This window comes from Pundamilia nyererei, unplaced genomic scaffold (assembly GCF_000239375.1).
Source record: "Pundamilia nyererei isolate P.nyererei 1_Seehausen unplaced genomic scaffold, PunNye1.0 scaffold00058, whole genome shotgun sequence".
NCBI classification, from domain to species: Eukaryota; Metazoa; Chordata; class Actinopteri; order Cichliformes; family Cichlidae; genus Pundamilia; species Pundamilia nyererei.
Window position 1 is genome coordinate 2,148,468 of NW_005187459.1, and position 14,181 is coordinate 2,162,648.

General features: G+C 39.3%; 1 protein-coding gene across 5 annotated transcripts in view; it reads right to left on the minus strand.

The window, feature by feature from the left end:
- The window catches only part of wasf1 (WASP family member 1), a 68,557-nt gene that overhangs the window by 9,398 nt on the left and 44,978 nt on the right, over positions 1 to 14,181 (minus strand). For 3 of the 5 annotated variants that reach the window (XM_005734448.1, XM_005734450.1, XM_005734449.1), the window contains exons 4-6: positions 12,101 to 12,254; positions 6,969 to 7,086; positions 2,188 to 2,271 (exon numbers count right to left, since the gene is read on the minus strand). In XM_005734448.1, coding sequence (XP_005734505.1) covers positions 2,188 to 2,271; positions 6,969 to 7,086; positions 12,101 to 12,254 — 356 coding nt within the window. The remainder of the gene's footprint in view (positions 1 to 2,187; positions 2,272 to 6,968; positions 7,087 to 12,100; positions 12,255 to 14,181) is intronic. The other 2 variants (XM_005734452.1, XM_005734451.1) reach the window with 1 other exon arrangement.

Here is a 14,181-nt window from a genome sequence, read left to right on the forward strand (position 1 = left end):
GGGTATCAAACAATACCAATATTATATCTAGCTGTAGACGTACCAAACAAGTGTGTGTGTGTGTGTGTGTGTGTGTGTGTGTGTGTGTGTGTGTGTGTGTGTGTGTGCGTGCGCTCAGATGAAGCATGTTGGCTGAGAGGTGACAGGTTGTGGACAGCATCTTCTCTGGTTTGGTTAAATGATGCTGATTTTGTTCGCTGAGAGAATAAATTCCAACTGTAACGCACATCAATTCGGTTCTGAATCATCGTGGCCTATTATCCCTGATGAGGCATCGACTGAAGAAAAGCATCTCCGCTTAAACACACACAGTCAGACACACAACCGCCTCCTCCTCTGCTTAAACACATTAATATATCTTAACTAAAACTTTATTATTTATTAGATTGTCAAGACCTTTTACCGTGTCTAAGCTGCGCTGGGCCTCTAAAATCCAGCTGCAATCATCGAATCAGTTATGAGTTTTACTTTTCCTAAACTCGGCTTCCTGAAAGGTTTTCAGTTTTAGCCTCGTGGCAATATAACATTAAATAACACTTGAAATAAAAAAAGCTAATGTACTATAAAATTCCATCTATGGGTCTATGGACTATAATGAGTGAATTTTTTGTTTTAATGACATAAGAAGAAGGGTTGGCAGGAAGGACAGGTGGCAGTCAAACGTATAGTGTGACACAAACCGTCCATCAAACAGAGTGTCAGAGTGATGGCTTTAATGCTGTAGTGCAGCAATCAATGTGAAAATAAGTTTTTGTTTTAATGGAGGGGAAAATAGATTAGATAGCGTTCGTACAAGAGAGAAAATGAGACATTTTTTTTCCTGTGAGCGTGTGTTTGTAAGCGTGCATGTGTGAGTCACAGCTGTTATACATGTAGCTAATTTTCAATGGGCTGTGTGCCTCTGCTAGGTCGTCATCTTTCATCTGAATGGACTGGTACTGGCAGAGGAAGTGCCGCTGTGTAAGCACAGTGTGTATATGCAACACAGTGGTTATAGATTTATTTTATATACAGACTGTATTCCTGTGTGCACACCTGTGTCCAGACCGTTATACACACTACAGGCATCATTTGTGCGATCATTTGTGCGTATAGTTTCAACTGACAGACTCAGCAGAATCGTGGCTATGTAAACCCTCCCCAACCCCCATCACAGGAATGCCCACAGAGGCATTCAACCACTGCTGACAATAACGCTAACCTCTCACAATATGCACACATAGCTGCTGCTGCTGATCTTTGTAAAATAAACCATTCGGATGCAAATCCTTAATGAAGCCTCATGTCAATACTGAAATAAAGTCCTAGCAAGGTGAAGAAGGCTCAAAAATAGCACGAAATATGAAAAGTTACTGATGCCTTTACTGCAGCAAAAGCAAATGTCTTCCTGTACAATGCACTCTGACATATGCAGTGTGCTTTTGTAACAATCCAAGCAGAAGACGTCCCGCTTCATATGTCCTTTAGTGTTAGTTTGACCAAACCACAAATCAAAAGACATGTGGAGGTAAGTCAAAAGCACTACCAACTACCACACAGGTAAGTTACTGCTCTGAGTTGTTTTGCAGTTAGTATAGTGAGTTCTCAGCGCTGTATCCCAAATTCCTTATTTTCAAAAGGTGTGCACTGACACGCCTACAGGTATGGCTTGAAATTATTCATATTTAAACTCAAACAGTACACTTTTTTTTTAATGTCATTGTTCATTGCTCATCGTTAGACTGCACTAAAGACGTAAACATAAAGTATTATTAGAAGATTAGAGTATATTAGAGTATATTATTATTAGAGTATATTATCTAGAAACACACAAAAGATGTTTTACTGAGCAGCATACTTTGTGTGTGTTAAAGCCACAGCCGTATGTATTTAAAGCACATGTAACCACAGGCTATGTTTAAAACTTGAGTTTTGTCATCTGCCCTTTTTTGTAGATTGTTGGTAAAAGGCAGTACACATCAAGGGCTCTTGCCCCCCCCCCTTTTTCTTTTTTTTCTTAAACAGAACTGGGATGCAGGTAAGTGTTAGAGGGTTGTTAGTGATGGGCTTGAGGTGGGCAGCTCACTTGCCCAAAGCAAACCAGAGGGGGGAGTGGAGAAGTGGGAGGATAGAGAGGGCTGCAGGCCACTGCAAAGCAGAGCAGATGCTCTGGTGGAGGTGGAGAGAGGACAAGGGAGAAGCTCTTACCTCTGAGGGAGTAAGGGAGGGAGGAGGGGTTTCAGAGAGGACTCTTATAAGGCTCTTGGGACACACAAGATAAGGCATTTCCAGCTGCACAGAGTTAGATAAAGATTCAGAAAATAATGTAAAAGCAATGGTAGAGAAGAACAAGGACAGTGGAAGCTAGATCCTGAAGCAGGATCTTGACTGAACTTTACTGTTAAAACATTACTTGCTTTATGCTTTACATAGTATTAGCACTTAGCTCAAAATTTAAGCTAAAATGGAATCAAAAAGCTGTAAATTGACTGTAGACAAGCTGAGTTCATATAAATATAGCTAGTAAATTGGGATAAGAATACTGCACTGTCTGCTTGTCTCTTTTTTGCTTATTAGCCATCGTTGCTATTGCAGTAACGAGCTATTAAACTAACACAGCTCCACTAGCCTGCAACAAGCCATAAGAGCAACAGAAGGAGGTGTACTGTTATGAGGCAGGTGGCAGAATTATGCCTTGCGTTGTAGGTGCAGATGTCTCCTCTACATGTGCCGTAGTATCACAGAAATTCGATTAGAAATAAACAGTTTCTCATACCAGTCTCCTAAAGCAAAACATCTTGATAGTTAAGGCTCTCTAGCATATATGCAACAGTGACTGCAATGTCGTTTCAGAGTCATTACATTTACTCGGGATGACTTAAGCTTCATGAGAACCTGAAAACAGTCACAGATCTGCAGCTGCATTATCAGTTGGTGAGCAAAAAAGTAAAGGACGACATTGTCAGTGGAGACATGAAAGTGACTTTTCTATATCATGTGTTTAAAAAAAAGAAAGAAAAAGCCATTCCAGTCCCACTCAGGAACAAATGCTAGAACTGCCCACTATTAAACAACCAACACCCACTGGTGAACTGGGAGCCATGTGAAAAAAATTTATTCCTGCTTATAGGGAAGTATTTAAAATTGGGGGGAAAACATCAATAGATATCTGCTCCAGCCACGAGTGCTTTAATGAGACAGGAATAGCAGAGGAAGAGCAAAGGGGATTCTTCATAAAGGGGATTCAGATGTTGGAGATCTCAATGCCTAGTGGACCCAAACACTGATCTCAAAGAGAAACACACGATTTTCCGTCTTTCTCTCTGTTCATGTTCTTCTCATTCGCTGAGACTTTCACCCTCCGTTTCCTCTGACTAGCTCAGCACATAGTCTACTGCTAATCCACTGAGGCTAACACAGAGGCTAATGAGATTAGGAAACTGCAGGTTTCTTCCCCCCTCTCTCTGCCATATGCTGCTTGTCATTTATCACTGGCTTCTAGCTGGCTGGGCCTGTGAATACCACAATTTGTTAAATGTGGCTTCAGTCTAATGATTAGTGATGTGACCATGTAAGAAAATAGTTTGGGGATGAAGAAGATTAAATACAGTGCTGGGAAACACTTACATGTTTGAGATCATGAAACTAATTTATAATATTAGTTAAAGATAACAGATTTAATACAAAATGTAGTTAATAAATGAAAACATCATTAATAAAGTAGGAAAAAAAACTATCCAAACCCTCAGTTTTTAGCTTTCAGGCAGTTTTCCTCGTTCTTACTTTAATCATTCCTTCAGCTTTCATATGCTTACCACATTTTCCACGGCCGTGAATGTGACCTTTCAAGTAAACTCCAGACTTATTTAACTTTGTCTTGATTCCTTCTTTGATTATTCTTAATAACAACCCTTACAAATTGAGTTCATTCTAGCACTGACATTTTAAAAACAGGAGACATCAAGGTTGCTCAAGAAACTGACCATTTACTTTAATAAATATCAGAAATGTAATTTGAAAAAAAGAAAAGAAAAAGAGGTATTGCTTAAGGCGCGTGTTTAACATTGATATCGGTTTCATTATTCTGGCCACTGATCTATGATGGATGTCCTTGTTGTTACTTTGTTCAAGGAGTTATTCACTCCCAGCCTTCAACATCGTGAGCTGAAATAATATATGTAATTTTTTTCATTTTTTGTAGTTTAAGAAAGAATGCAGACGTGACCGAATCAGCTAAGCTGAGTCTCTGTTTGAAAAGTACAATAATTCAAAATACCCACTATACAGTATATGCATCAGAAAGCTTCTATGTTTAAATATCTGTGATGGCAACAAAAACTATATTTCTAAATGATTATTTATTGACTTTTTGTGTGGATTAATTCTCAGAGCAAAAATAAGCAACCTGCCTGGGGACTGCATTTAATTCTTTTCAAATTTGAGACTAATTGCAGTGAAGGCAGGTTGCTTCACACTAGCAACCTGCCTTCACTGCAATCAGTCGCAATCTGACTCAAGATTGTGCATCCACACAGTGACAAAAGGCTGGTGGCAGTAATTTTGGCTGTCCTAGTCTCCAACCACCACCTTCACTAGTGTGACTGCAGCCTAGATATACTGTTTTTATGTTATTATAATATGTTATTTAAAATTAATGTCAAATGAAAAATGTAATTAGAACTTTTGCAGGTTCAGTTTAAAAAAAAAGAAAGAAAGAAAAAAGTTTAAGGTTTAAGAGTTTTTTTCTTCACGGTACAACTTCATCTGCTACTCCAGTTTCATTTACTAAAAACTATGGCGTTCACACCAGATCACCATTAAGGTCTAGAGCAGTACATATGTGACAAGAAAAGCCATCAAACAAAAAACTAAACTAAATAAATAAGACGAATTTAAAAATATAATTCAAGATAAACAACACAGCTGCTGCAGCCAGAGCCCAGAAGCATAAGCGTAATGTCTTAGTATCTCTGCATCATCATTAAGAATATATCTGACTTTAATTAAAACTGTGCATCCATTAAATAAATGTGTTATTTAGATGGATTCTTCTGGCGTGTAAAATAGTTTTAGGCTTAAGTTACAGTGTTAAATGATGTAAAGAAAATTATTTTAACTATTAAGTAGTCTTACAAATATTTTATAAGGCCAATGAGAGACCTATTAAGGTTTAGTGCCTTTTGATTTAGGATTAGGTAGCTATAGATAAAAGTTATTTAATTGTTGTATATTTCAGTTGCTTGCAGCTTGTAAGGAAGAAGAAAAAAAAAAAGAAGCACTTAATAAAGTTTCTATCTAATAACTGATGCTTATGATAGAAAGCAAAACAATTTACACAGTCTGTAGCTCCACAGACCCTCTTATTATCCACACAGCCCCAAATTATGGTCACTTTGTACATGTTGATCTGTTATCTTGAACAAAACCTGCTCCGTGATAAAAAATGAACTTGAAGCTTCCCAGCTAATGTTAATGTTGTCAGAAAAAAATAATTCAATTTGGAGGAGCAAAGCGTCTGCAAACTTCTGAATTTTCATCTGAAATTATAAGATGAAGTATCAATGGTAAACATAATTACAGCTACAAATGCATAAGCACACACACACACACACACACACGCACACTGAACCCCATGACTGAGAGGGCCATTAAGATGATGTGGCAGAACCACTCAATCAGCAAATTGATGAAGTGTAAAGTTATCAAAGATCTAAACCCGGAATTTATGTGTGTATATGCGAGTGCTTTTTCTATCCTTAATCTTTTCAATGAGTGATTCTGCATGCTTCCAGCGCGCATGTATGCACGTGCACCTTCTTTGAGCCATCTTTGTCCTGTTTCTCCATGTGACCATGTATCCACTATGATGATTACACAAACCACCATATATGTTTGTGTAATAGCTCTATTCCTCCATATATCCGGTTCTCCCTGTGAATATCTTTAAGGCCTTTCCATGGGGTCTGTCTAAGTGCCATTGTGGTGAGAGGGAAATGAACATGGCTTTACAAGCTGAGCCCACCCGGAGCTTTAATTAGAAGGAAATCATTGGAATGAGCTCTGGCTGCAAGCGGTCATATCAGCCTAACCCTCTGGAGCAAATAAGCTTTACCTAATGTTGCATGTTGTAGCTTTCTGTTTCATTTACTGCTTAAAAAAAAAAAAGTGCACACAGACTAGTAAACAACCACAAATATCACTACAGTTACTCTTATTCTCTCAATCCTCCAACTAATTCTCAGCAAAACTTGTCCTCTAACCAGCAAATTATATCCTCAGTGTTCACATAAACCCTCAACAGAAAATCTCTTTACTCCTCAGTGACGTGATTGTAATGAGCTTTGATTGACTGCGAGGGGGCAAAATGGGGAGCATGCACCGCTTCCCACGCAGGAAAATGCAAGCTGGTGCTGATTAGAGCTCCTGATGCTGAGGGTGGGAAACCCCTCGGTTTGAGTTGGGGGGGGTCATAACTCAGCACTTGGCGAGGAAGAGCCAAAGCCGCATAATTTAATTTGTCTGTGTAAATATATTGAAAAATAAAAACAACCTCAGAATGCAAATGCTTATAGATATTCCTCATGAGGCTACGAGTGACTGTTTATTTGTGAAGAAGAGACGTGACGCACAGCGCAGGGGCAACTGAAGACCAGATGCTCCCATTAATTAGATGTAATGATCACACAAGCAATAACTAAGAGGGTTGACAGAGGGAAGAGTTTATAATCTATGAGTGGTGACTAATTAACTCATTTGGATGTGTGGTATAAAGCCAGACCTCTGAATCTATTAGTGAATCACCCTGCCAGTTTTTTCAAGCAGGACAGATCAATCTGTATCTGTGAAGCCTCTTCGCTCTTCTACTCGCTAACCTCCGTGTGCTGCTGCCCGTCATAAACGCCTCCGTCTACGGCAGTGCACTCGTAAGCTGCTGTGTGAAAAAGCAAAAACGCAGCCGAACCTGTGCTTTTTAATTCTTCTAGACTTACCTTCTGTTTCCGCCTCTCCTTCCTCTTGTCCTCTGTGTCCTGAAGCATCTTTTCTCTCCACAGGTCAAAGAAATAGGATGGATTGGTGTAGAACTTTAGACCCTCCTTTCCATCGTCTCTGTAGACGAGCAAAAGAAACCAAGGAATCTGAGATTCGTGATTAGCAAATTTCAAATTAAAGCTCATTTATTTTCCTCTGAATCCCTGTTGGGGTATGTAACCTTTCATTTTTTAAAAAAGAAACATCACTTTCTTTTCTTTAAGCATTTACTGCTCCTAAAACTTATTTTCATTTTCAGCGAATCTGCTCGCTAATAACTGGATTAAACATTTGATCTATTAAACACAGTGACAGCTTTTAATGTTTTCCTCCCCGTAATTTTACTAAGACAACACAAGACCAATTAAAGCAGAATATTCTAATGTTTAAGGAGCTAAAAACCAAAAAATATTTTGCCATCCATTCCTGAAAACTGTGACCCAAATATCAAAATACTTGCAGGTTTTATTTTTATATCTCCTGAATAATTGTTTCAGTGCTTCACAGTGTAGGCTGGCAAGAGTGAGAGGAGGCACAAGACAAACTGCAACAAAAAGTCATTATTCTGAATTATTTTTTTATTTTTTTATTTATTTTTTTATGAAGAGTTTCCAAAAATGCGGGAGCTGCAGAAGTTGAACATCACTGAAACTCAAGAGCAGAGGATGAAAAAGGAGGGTAATGTTTATTTGCTTGTGCCCCTGCTCGTCTTTGTCTCTGTTCCCTGTGAAAACAAGCACTTGTCATGAATAATAACTAATGGTGTGTGTTATCATTCATTCCCAATTCAACTCTCATTCTCTTTCTGAATTCCTCAGTAGCATTACAGAAGGGCACGGTGGCTCGTGGTGACTGGACGAGATCAGTGCTGCGAGTATAAGGAGGGAAACATAAAGGGACATCTGACAGATGCAGATAGTTATCACATAATATCATTTCCTCTTGACAAGGAAGTAATCATACACAGGTGCCCCCAACATGCCGCCTGGAAATGCCATTTGATATCAGTATGGGGTACGACTAATTTGCTCTGCTGAGGTCTTTGTCCAAATAAATTCAAAAAAATATTTCACTGGTGTTTAACTCATCCGTCCAAAATGTTTTTAAAATAAATGATTATTGTCATCTGCCCTTTTTTGTAGATTGCTAGTAAACATGGAATCTTTCTGGCATGTAGTCACCAATGACTCTAAATACTACTACTACTATGGTTTCGTTTATCATGTTGTTCTTCATTCTCTCCTCGCTAGCAAAGGCAAAGCTGTATTTACGTATTATCACCTATCACCTGTTCATGTGCATAGCTATATTTTTTGAAAATGTGTGTCTAACACAAACCTGTATCATCACACTAATAGAGTAAGGTATCCACATATAGAGCCAAGCCGAAAAGTGACATGAGGGTGAATTAGAATTGCGTAGCAGCTCATCTGGCTCAGTTTACAAGTCACTGCCCGTAAGACAGCAAATGTGACTCTGGCCTCGAGCACAGTTTGGATGAAGTCCCATTTGGGTAATCTCTGTGTCCAAGTTCCTTGTGAATTATAGAAGGATAGACAGACAAATGACAGATGCCTGGCTGTAGAATTAGCTTGTCCTTCATTCGGATGAGTTAAAACCTCCACGTGTGAAAGTATGTGTCCGGATATTGATACAGACCCAGAGAAGAAATATGAGCTTCTGAAGGCTACTCAAGAGAGAGTATCCCCATGATGAGATACCGAGTGAATGCTGAAAAGAGAACTCTTATTTTTAACCTTTTAAACCTCGGCCAAACCAGGAGCAGGAACTGCGTCGGCTGAGGCTGTGTGTCCAGACCGTTCGGTAGTCCTAACGTGAACCTGTGAGCACTTGCATTCACCTGCTGTTGCCCACGCCTAGGGAGTCAATTATTTCATGTTCATGAAAAAGCGAGGCTTCAGAAGGCAAGAGTGGAAAGTTTAATGATATGCAACACAATAAAGGGAAGAAAAGCTTCTGCGGTGTGCACTGCAGGTCCTCTTTAAGAGTTAAAGTAAATTATTATGCCTGCTATTTTTTTGTGTAGTTGAGGTGCATGTTTATGTTGTGTATGAGAAAGAGAAGCTCTTTTCAGGGTGGATCTGAGAAGTAACGGCATAAGGAAATATCCTAGGGAGCCTCTTAGTAGAGAGAGTATAAATACAGGGGAAAAAAAGGGGGTGGGGGAGGAAGGACAAGAGGAGGAGGGAGAAATCTAACAGCAAAGCAAATTCAAAAGATCCCAAAATATGGCCAGATTCTAATTAATTAAACAGAAGAATGAAATCACCACCCATGACAATCCTAATCATTAAGCCAGTGCTGATGAACAAAAGATAAATAAATAAATAAATAAATAAATAAAAGCAGCTCCAGATGACTCCAATGACTGTAGATGCCAGTCTTTAGGTCAAAGGAACATCTAGTAGAGAAACTGTTCTCCATATAACGGCAGTTACATCGAACACACTATTGGACTATGTGCCCAAAGCTACCCTATCACTTACTGGAAAGTTGAAATTATTTTTTCAAACATTAGCTGTTAACCTCTTAAAATAATAAATGAGAATAAATGAGAATTCGTTTTCTGCTAGCGTGACAGCAAAGTACTTAAGCGAAGCAGAAACCTGTACCCGGCTCTCCCCCGGTCTAGGCCACGTCAAGGCCCATGGGTTAAAAGCACAGCAGTGACGAGGTTTGTACACCTCAGCCTACCTCTCTCTTACAGTGCACGCATCTCTATAAGCACATCCACCAACAAAGAGATTATGTTTGGCTTTTAACCTTTTTTGCAAGTGGCCCTGTCAGGGGGAAAGCATTAGATAGAAAAGGAGGGGAAAAGGTGAGTGAAGAGTGAGGATGGAAAAAAAAAAAAGGAACAAAGTGAGAAGGTCATAAAATAGAAGAGAGAAAGTGCTGCCCAGCAGAACTTTTTATGGATTATTCATCTTTAAATGCCTCGCTCTTCTTGCTCTCTTCGCCCCCTACTTGTCCACAAGAGCCAGGAGAGATGCCTGGTGTCAAGGACTGACAAGCCTGCCAGTAATAATAAATTTTTTTTTAAAAAAAACAGTGTCTTCTTGAGTTACACTTTAAAGCCAACCCAAAAAAACTGTCCAGACACAAACCACACAAAATAATGTTTAACTATTTATCCATTCTAAATTTAAGTAAAACTGCCACCCACTTGAGTTTACAGATATCTTAGTCGGGGTGCATTTTCTAATCGCTCTGTGTGATGGCTTACTGTGAGCATCAGTGTCTTGTTTAATGAAAGCTTTTATAATGGTAGGCACAACCGTAATACGAGTGAATGGGCCGAATGAAAGCTGTAATTGAGGACCGTTTGGGTACATTTTGCTGACACAGTGGGGTGCAATCAGCCTCTTCTGGTGCCCATCAATAAAATACGAGCGCATTAATATTTTCCGCTCTCCAGAGACAGAAAACACAGGGTAAACTTCTATTAACGGGAAACATGCAATTGTAGGAACAACCCCTTCTTTTGCAAACCATTTCCAGAATGCTAAATTAAACATGTATTATAATTGTAAAAAATACAAATAAAAAATACTGGTGGTTGCCAGTCCCGCCCTTTAGACTCCTAGTAAATGCACCTGTGATATCAATTTGAAAATCTTAGGTGACATGTTTTCATAAGATTTTCAGAAAACTCGAGGTCAACATCACTGATATTCATATTTGTGTGAGATTTTTAGGAAATGCACCTATGGTATTCATTTAAAAATCTTGAGTTATCGTGTTCACAAAGTTGTGTCACACACTACCCCAAGCCTATTCAAATGGCGGCCCAGAAGCAACCTGCGAGTGGCAGAAACACAGAGAAAACGCAAAAAATTAATTAATTAATTAATTAAAAAAAAAAAATTTAAAATTCCCACAGCATAGTGTAGACTGTGAATGCAACACTCCCAGTAGCCTAGCAATATTTAACCCACAATGCACCGTGATGTAAACATATTAAACAATCATCGTAATATATGATGCGACAACAGCATGTCTTTCTCACTCCAAAAGCGCAAAATTGACAATGAAAACTGTCGGTTTAACCCTGCCTGGACTGACAAATACTTTTACCGAGTTTAATAATCTTACAACCGGAGTTGTACTACCATGGTGAGGGTCCTGTACAGCCCAAGAGAGAGCTGCAGCATCTTCCCTTCGTGTTTGCTTCTTGGCGAAGAAGAAAAGGCCTTTCACAGATTCTGAAACAATGAAATACTGCATGCTGGCCGTGGTGGATGCGGTGAAAAGTGATGAAAAAATTAAAGTAAGTGTGACATCTGCTATTAAAAACGTACCCCTGTAGGACAGTTCAAATATTCTTAGAGTTGAAGTTCTGGCGTCAGACGAGTTTGAAATGCTGTTAAATGACCTGAAGAAAACTGATAATGCACAGTTGTGCGTATATGTCCGTCTTTTGGATGGGAAATTGCTCGGCTTACTACCGTTAGAGGGACACACAGCTGGCGAAATAATGTTTGAGAAGATTTAAGCTCTTTTTGAGGAAAATGGTCTGGATATGAAGCGTGTCTGTATACTTGTGACGGATGGGGCTCCATCCATGGCAGGAAAAGTGAGTGGTCAGCGAAATATTTATTTTAATTTGAAAGGGAATTATCAAAATGTTTTTTTGTTATTATTATTATTATTTCAAATGTGCAAAAATAGTTTAGTTATAGCTCCCTTTTTTTTAAATGGACCTTTTGGTGTGCATTTGTGAGAGGTCACCAGATTTACAGCGGAAAAGGAATAAAAAAAAATTACTTGTTTTTCCAGTACAGTTGTGTGGGTTTGAAATTGATCATGATCTGCTGCTTACTGGCTTCAAAAAAAAAAAAAAAAAAAAAACCTGGCCCAGATAAATTCCTCGGTTTGAAAATCTGGCCCAACTAACTTCGTAGTTGAATAGCCATGCACTACCCGCTTGCCCACTTGGTGGGATGATGACAACACCCCATTACCCCATCAGTCTTTCATGGTTGAGAAGTAAAAACCCCAATACAATAGAACCAGTTACAATGGTTTGCAAAAAGGATCACAGAGTCAGTGAAACTGGCTGGATTCAGACCTGTAGGGTGTGAGGATGTTGAGCGGTGGGGGCTGCTCGCAGGTGTGGTACGTCTCCTGCAGTGGGACAGGCAGAGACGTGCGATCAAACAGCTGCTGGTCCTGAACAGTAGAACTCCTGAAGGCCTTCCTCATGGTGATGTCCTGAAGAGACACTGGGAAAGGAGGGACAGATGGAGAAAAGAGAAGAGAGGGGAAGAAAGCAGGTTCTTTGTGAAGCATCTGCCACATGTATGTTTGCTACCTCTATGAAGGTAGAAGGAGAGACAGCATTTTAAGACCAACGCTTACTGCTGTTTGACTGTACCTGCCTAACAATGTTCAGAAAACACACACACACACACACATCCCAACCAACAGGCTCTTTGTCTCTCTCATGTCATTGATGAACACAATAATTAGCATCTGGTTCCGTCTCCTCATTATCATCATCAATCTGACATCATCAATCAAACAGTCACAATCAACATTACAGCAGACTAAACCTATTATAAACCACTAAGCGTCCTCCCTCAGGCTAACGCTACATTGCTGTCCTAACTGGTCGTCTTCAAGTCCCTTAAAGTAAACAACAACATGATGAGCAAGATAAGCTAGGCTAGGCGAAGCTAAGGTTGTCTCTCAGAAACCGTAGAAATGATTGCCCTTCTTTCATCCGGGAATAACTGACATTTTCAGAGGGCAATAAAAAAAAAATAACAGAAGAAAATCAATTCTGTACAGACGAAGCTCACAGAAAAACAGGCTGGAGAAAGCGCTAAAGGGAAGATGGGACACACACACACACACACACACACACACACACACACACACACACACACACACACACACCAATGCTAACCCTCAATCTGGTAAACAGAAAGTCTTGGAAAGAGATCTAGAACGTTGCAACTAGATCTGAATTATACATGAGGAAGTGACAAATGGATGTACTTTAATGGTGCCCAGAAGAAGCTCAGGAAAAGAAAAAGAGAAAAAAAAAAGTCATGGCACGGCAGACCAACAAACATGACAGAACGAACGTACAATCTAAAAAAACACTGCAAGGAAATCACTTACAGTCATTTAACCATTGCCTCAGCAAAATGAGATAAAGCCCAGTAAGGGTCTACTAACACAATTCAGTCCTCTACATTGCAGCAATGCAGCTGGATAATGACTTCCACAGACTGTCAGTGTTGTGACATACCAGCCACCTGAGGCACTGAAGTATCATTATGAACAAACACCATGAGGGAGCTGAGCTTTCGTGAGTAACACTCTGCAAGGGAGATAGGAGGCCATAGAATGCAAGAGGGAGATAATAAAACGACTTGGACACACCAGAGCCGGTATAATGGCAACAGGGGACAGACAGAGACGGAGAAAAGATGTACCAACAGTAAAACAAAGAGCAGCAGCTGACATGAAAGAACCATTCGTAAGAAATACTGGCAAACAAATGGTGAAAAGAGAGGAAATTTGAAGAGAGAAAAGACCTAAAACTAACATGGGAATGTGCAGCGAAAGAGAAGGAGGGGGCCGTATTAAAGAGAAAGAGACGGAGAGAGAAGATACATAAACACATCAAGTAGGATTTTAATAAGAGAAACAGAAAATATCCCACAGAAACCCGGGACCCAGAGAAGCACAGTAACCTGAGCAGAGCCAGAGGGTGGATTAAGCTTCAAAGACAGCACAAGGGAAAAGCTTTAACAGCCATTTATACTGGATACACACACACAGGAGGGAAAATAAAACATACTGCACACAGCATTTTGTCCCAAGTTAAACAGAAAAGGCTACAAGGTGACACTGAGGGGGTTGATCTGTCTTCTGTGGCTTCCTGCTACAAGATTTATGGACGGTTTATACTTATATTTACGGTTAATACTTGTACAGCTGCTGTTATTGTGTATATATTTAGATTTCTTCATACATTCTTATATAGTTCTATATTGTGTATTTTGTTGTACAGTTATTTTATTTTCAACTTTAATTTATATATTTTATCTTTATCTTATTCTTCCCAGTTAAATTTACCCTTCATTCTAATTTGTGTTGTACAGTTATTTCATTTTTAACCTTAATTTATATTTTATT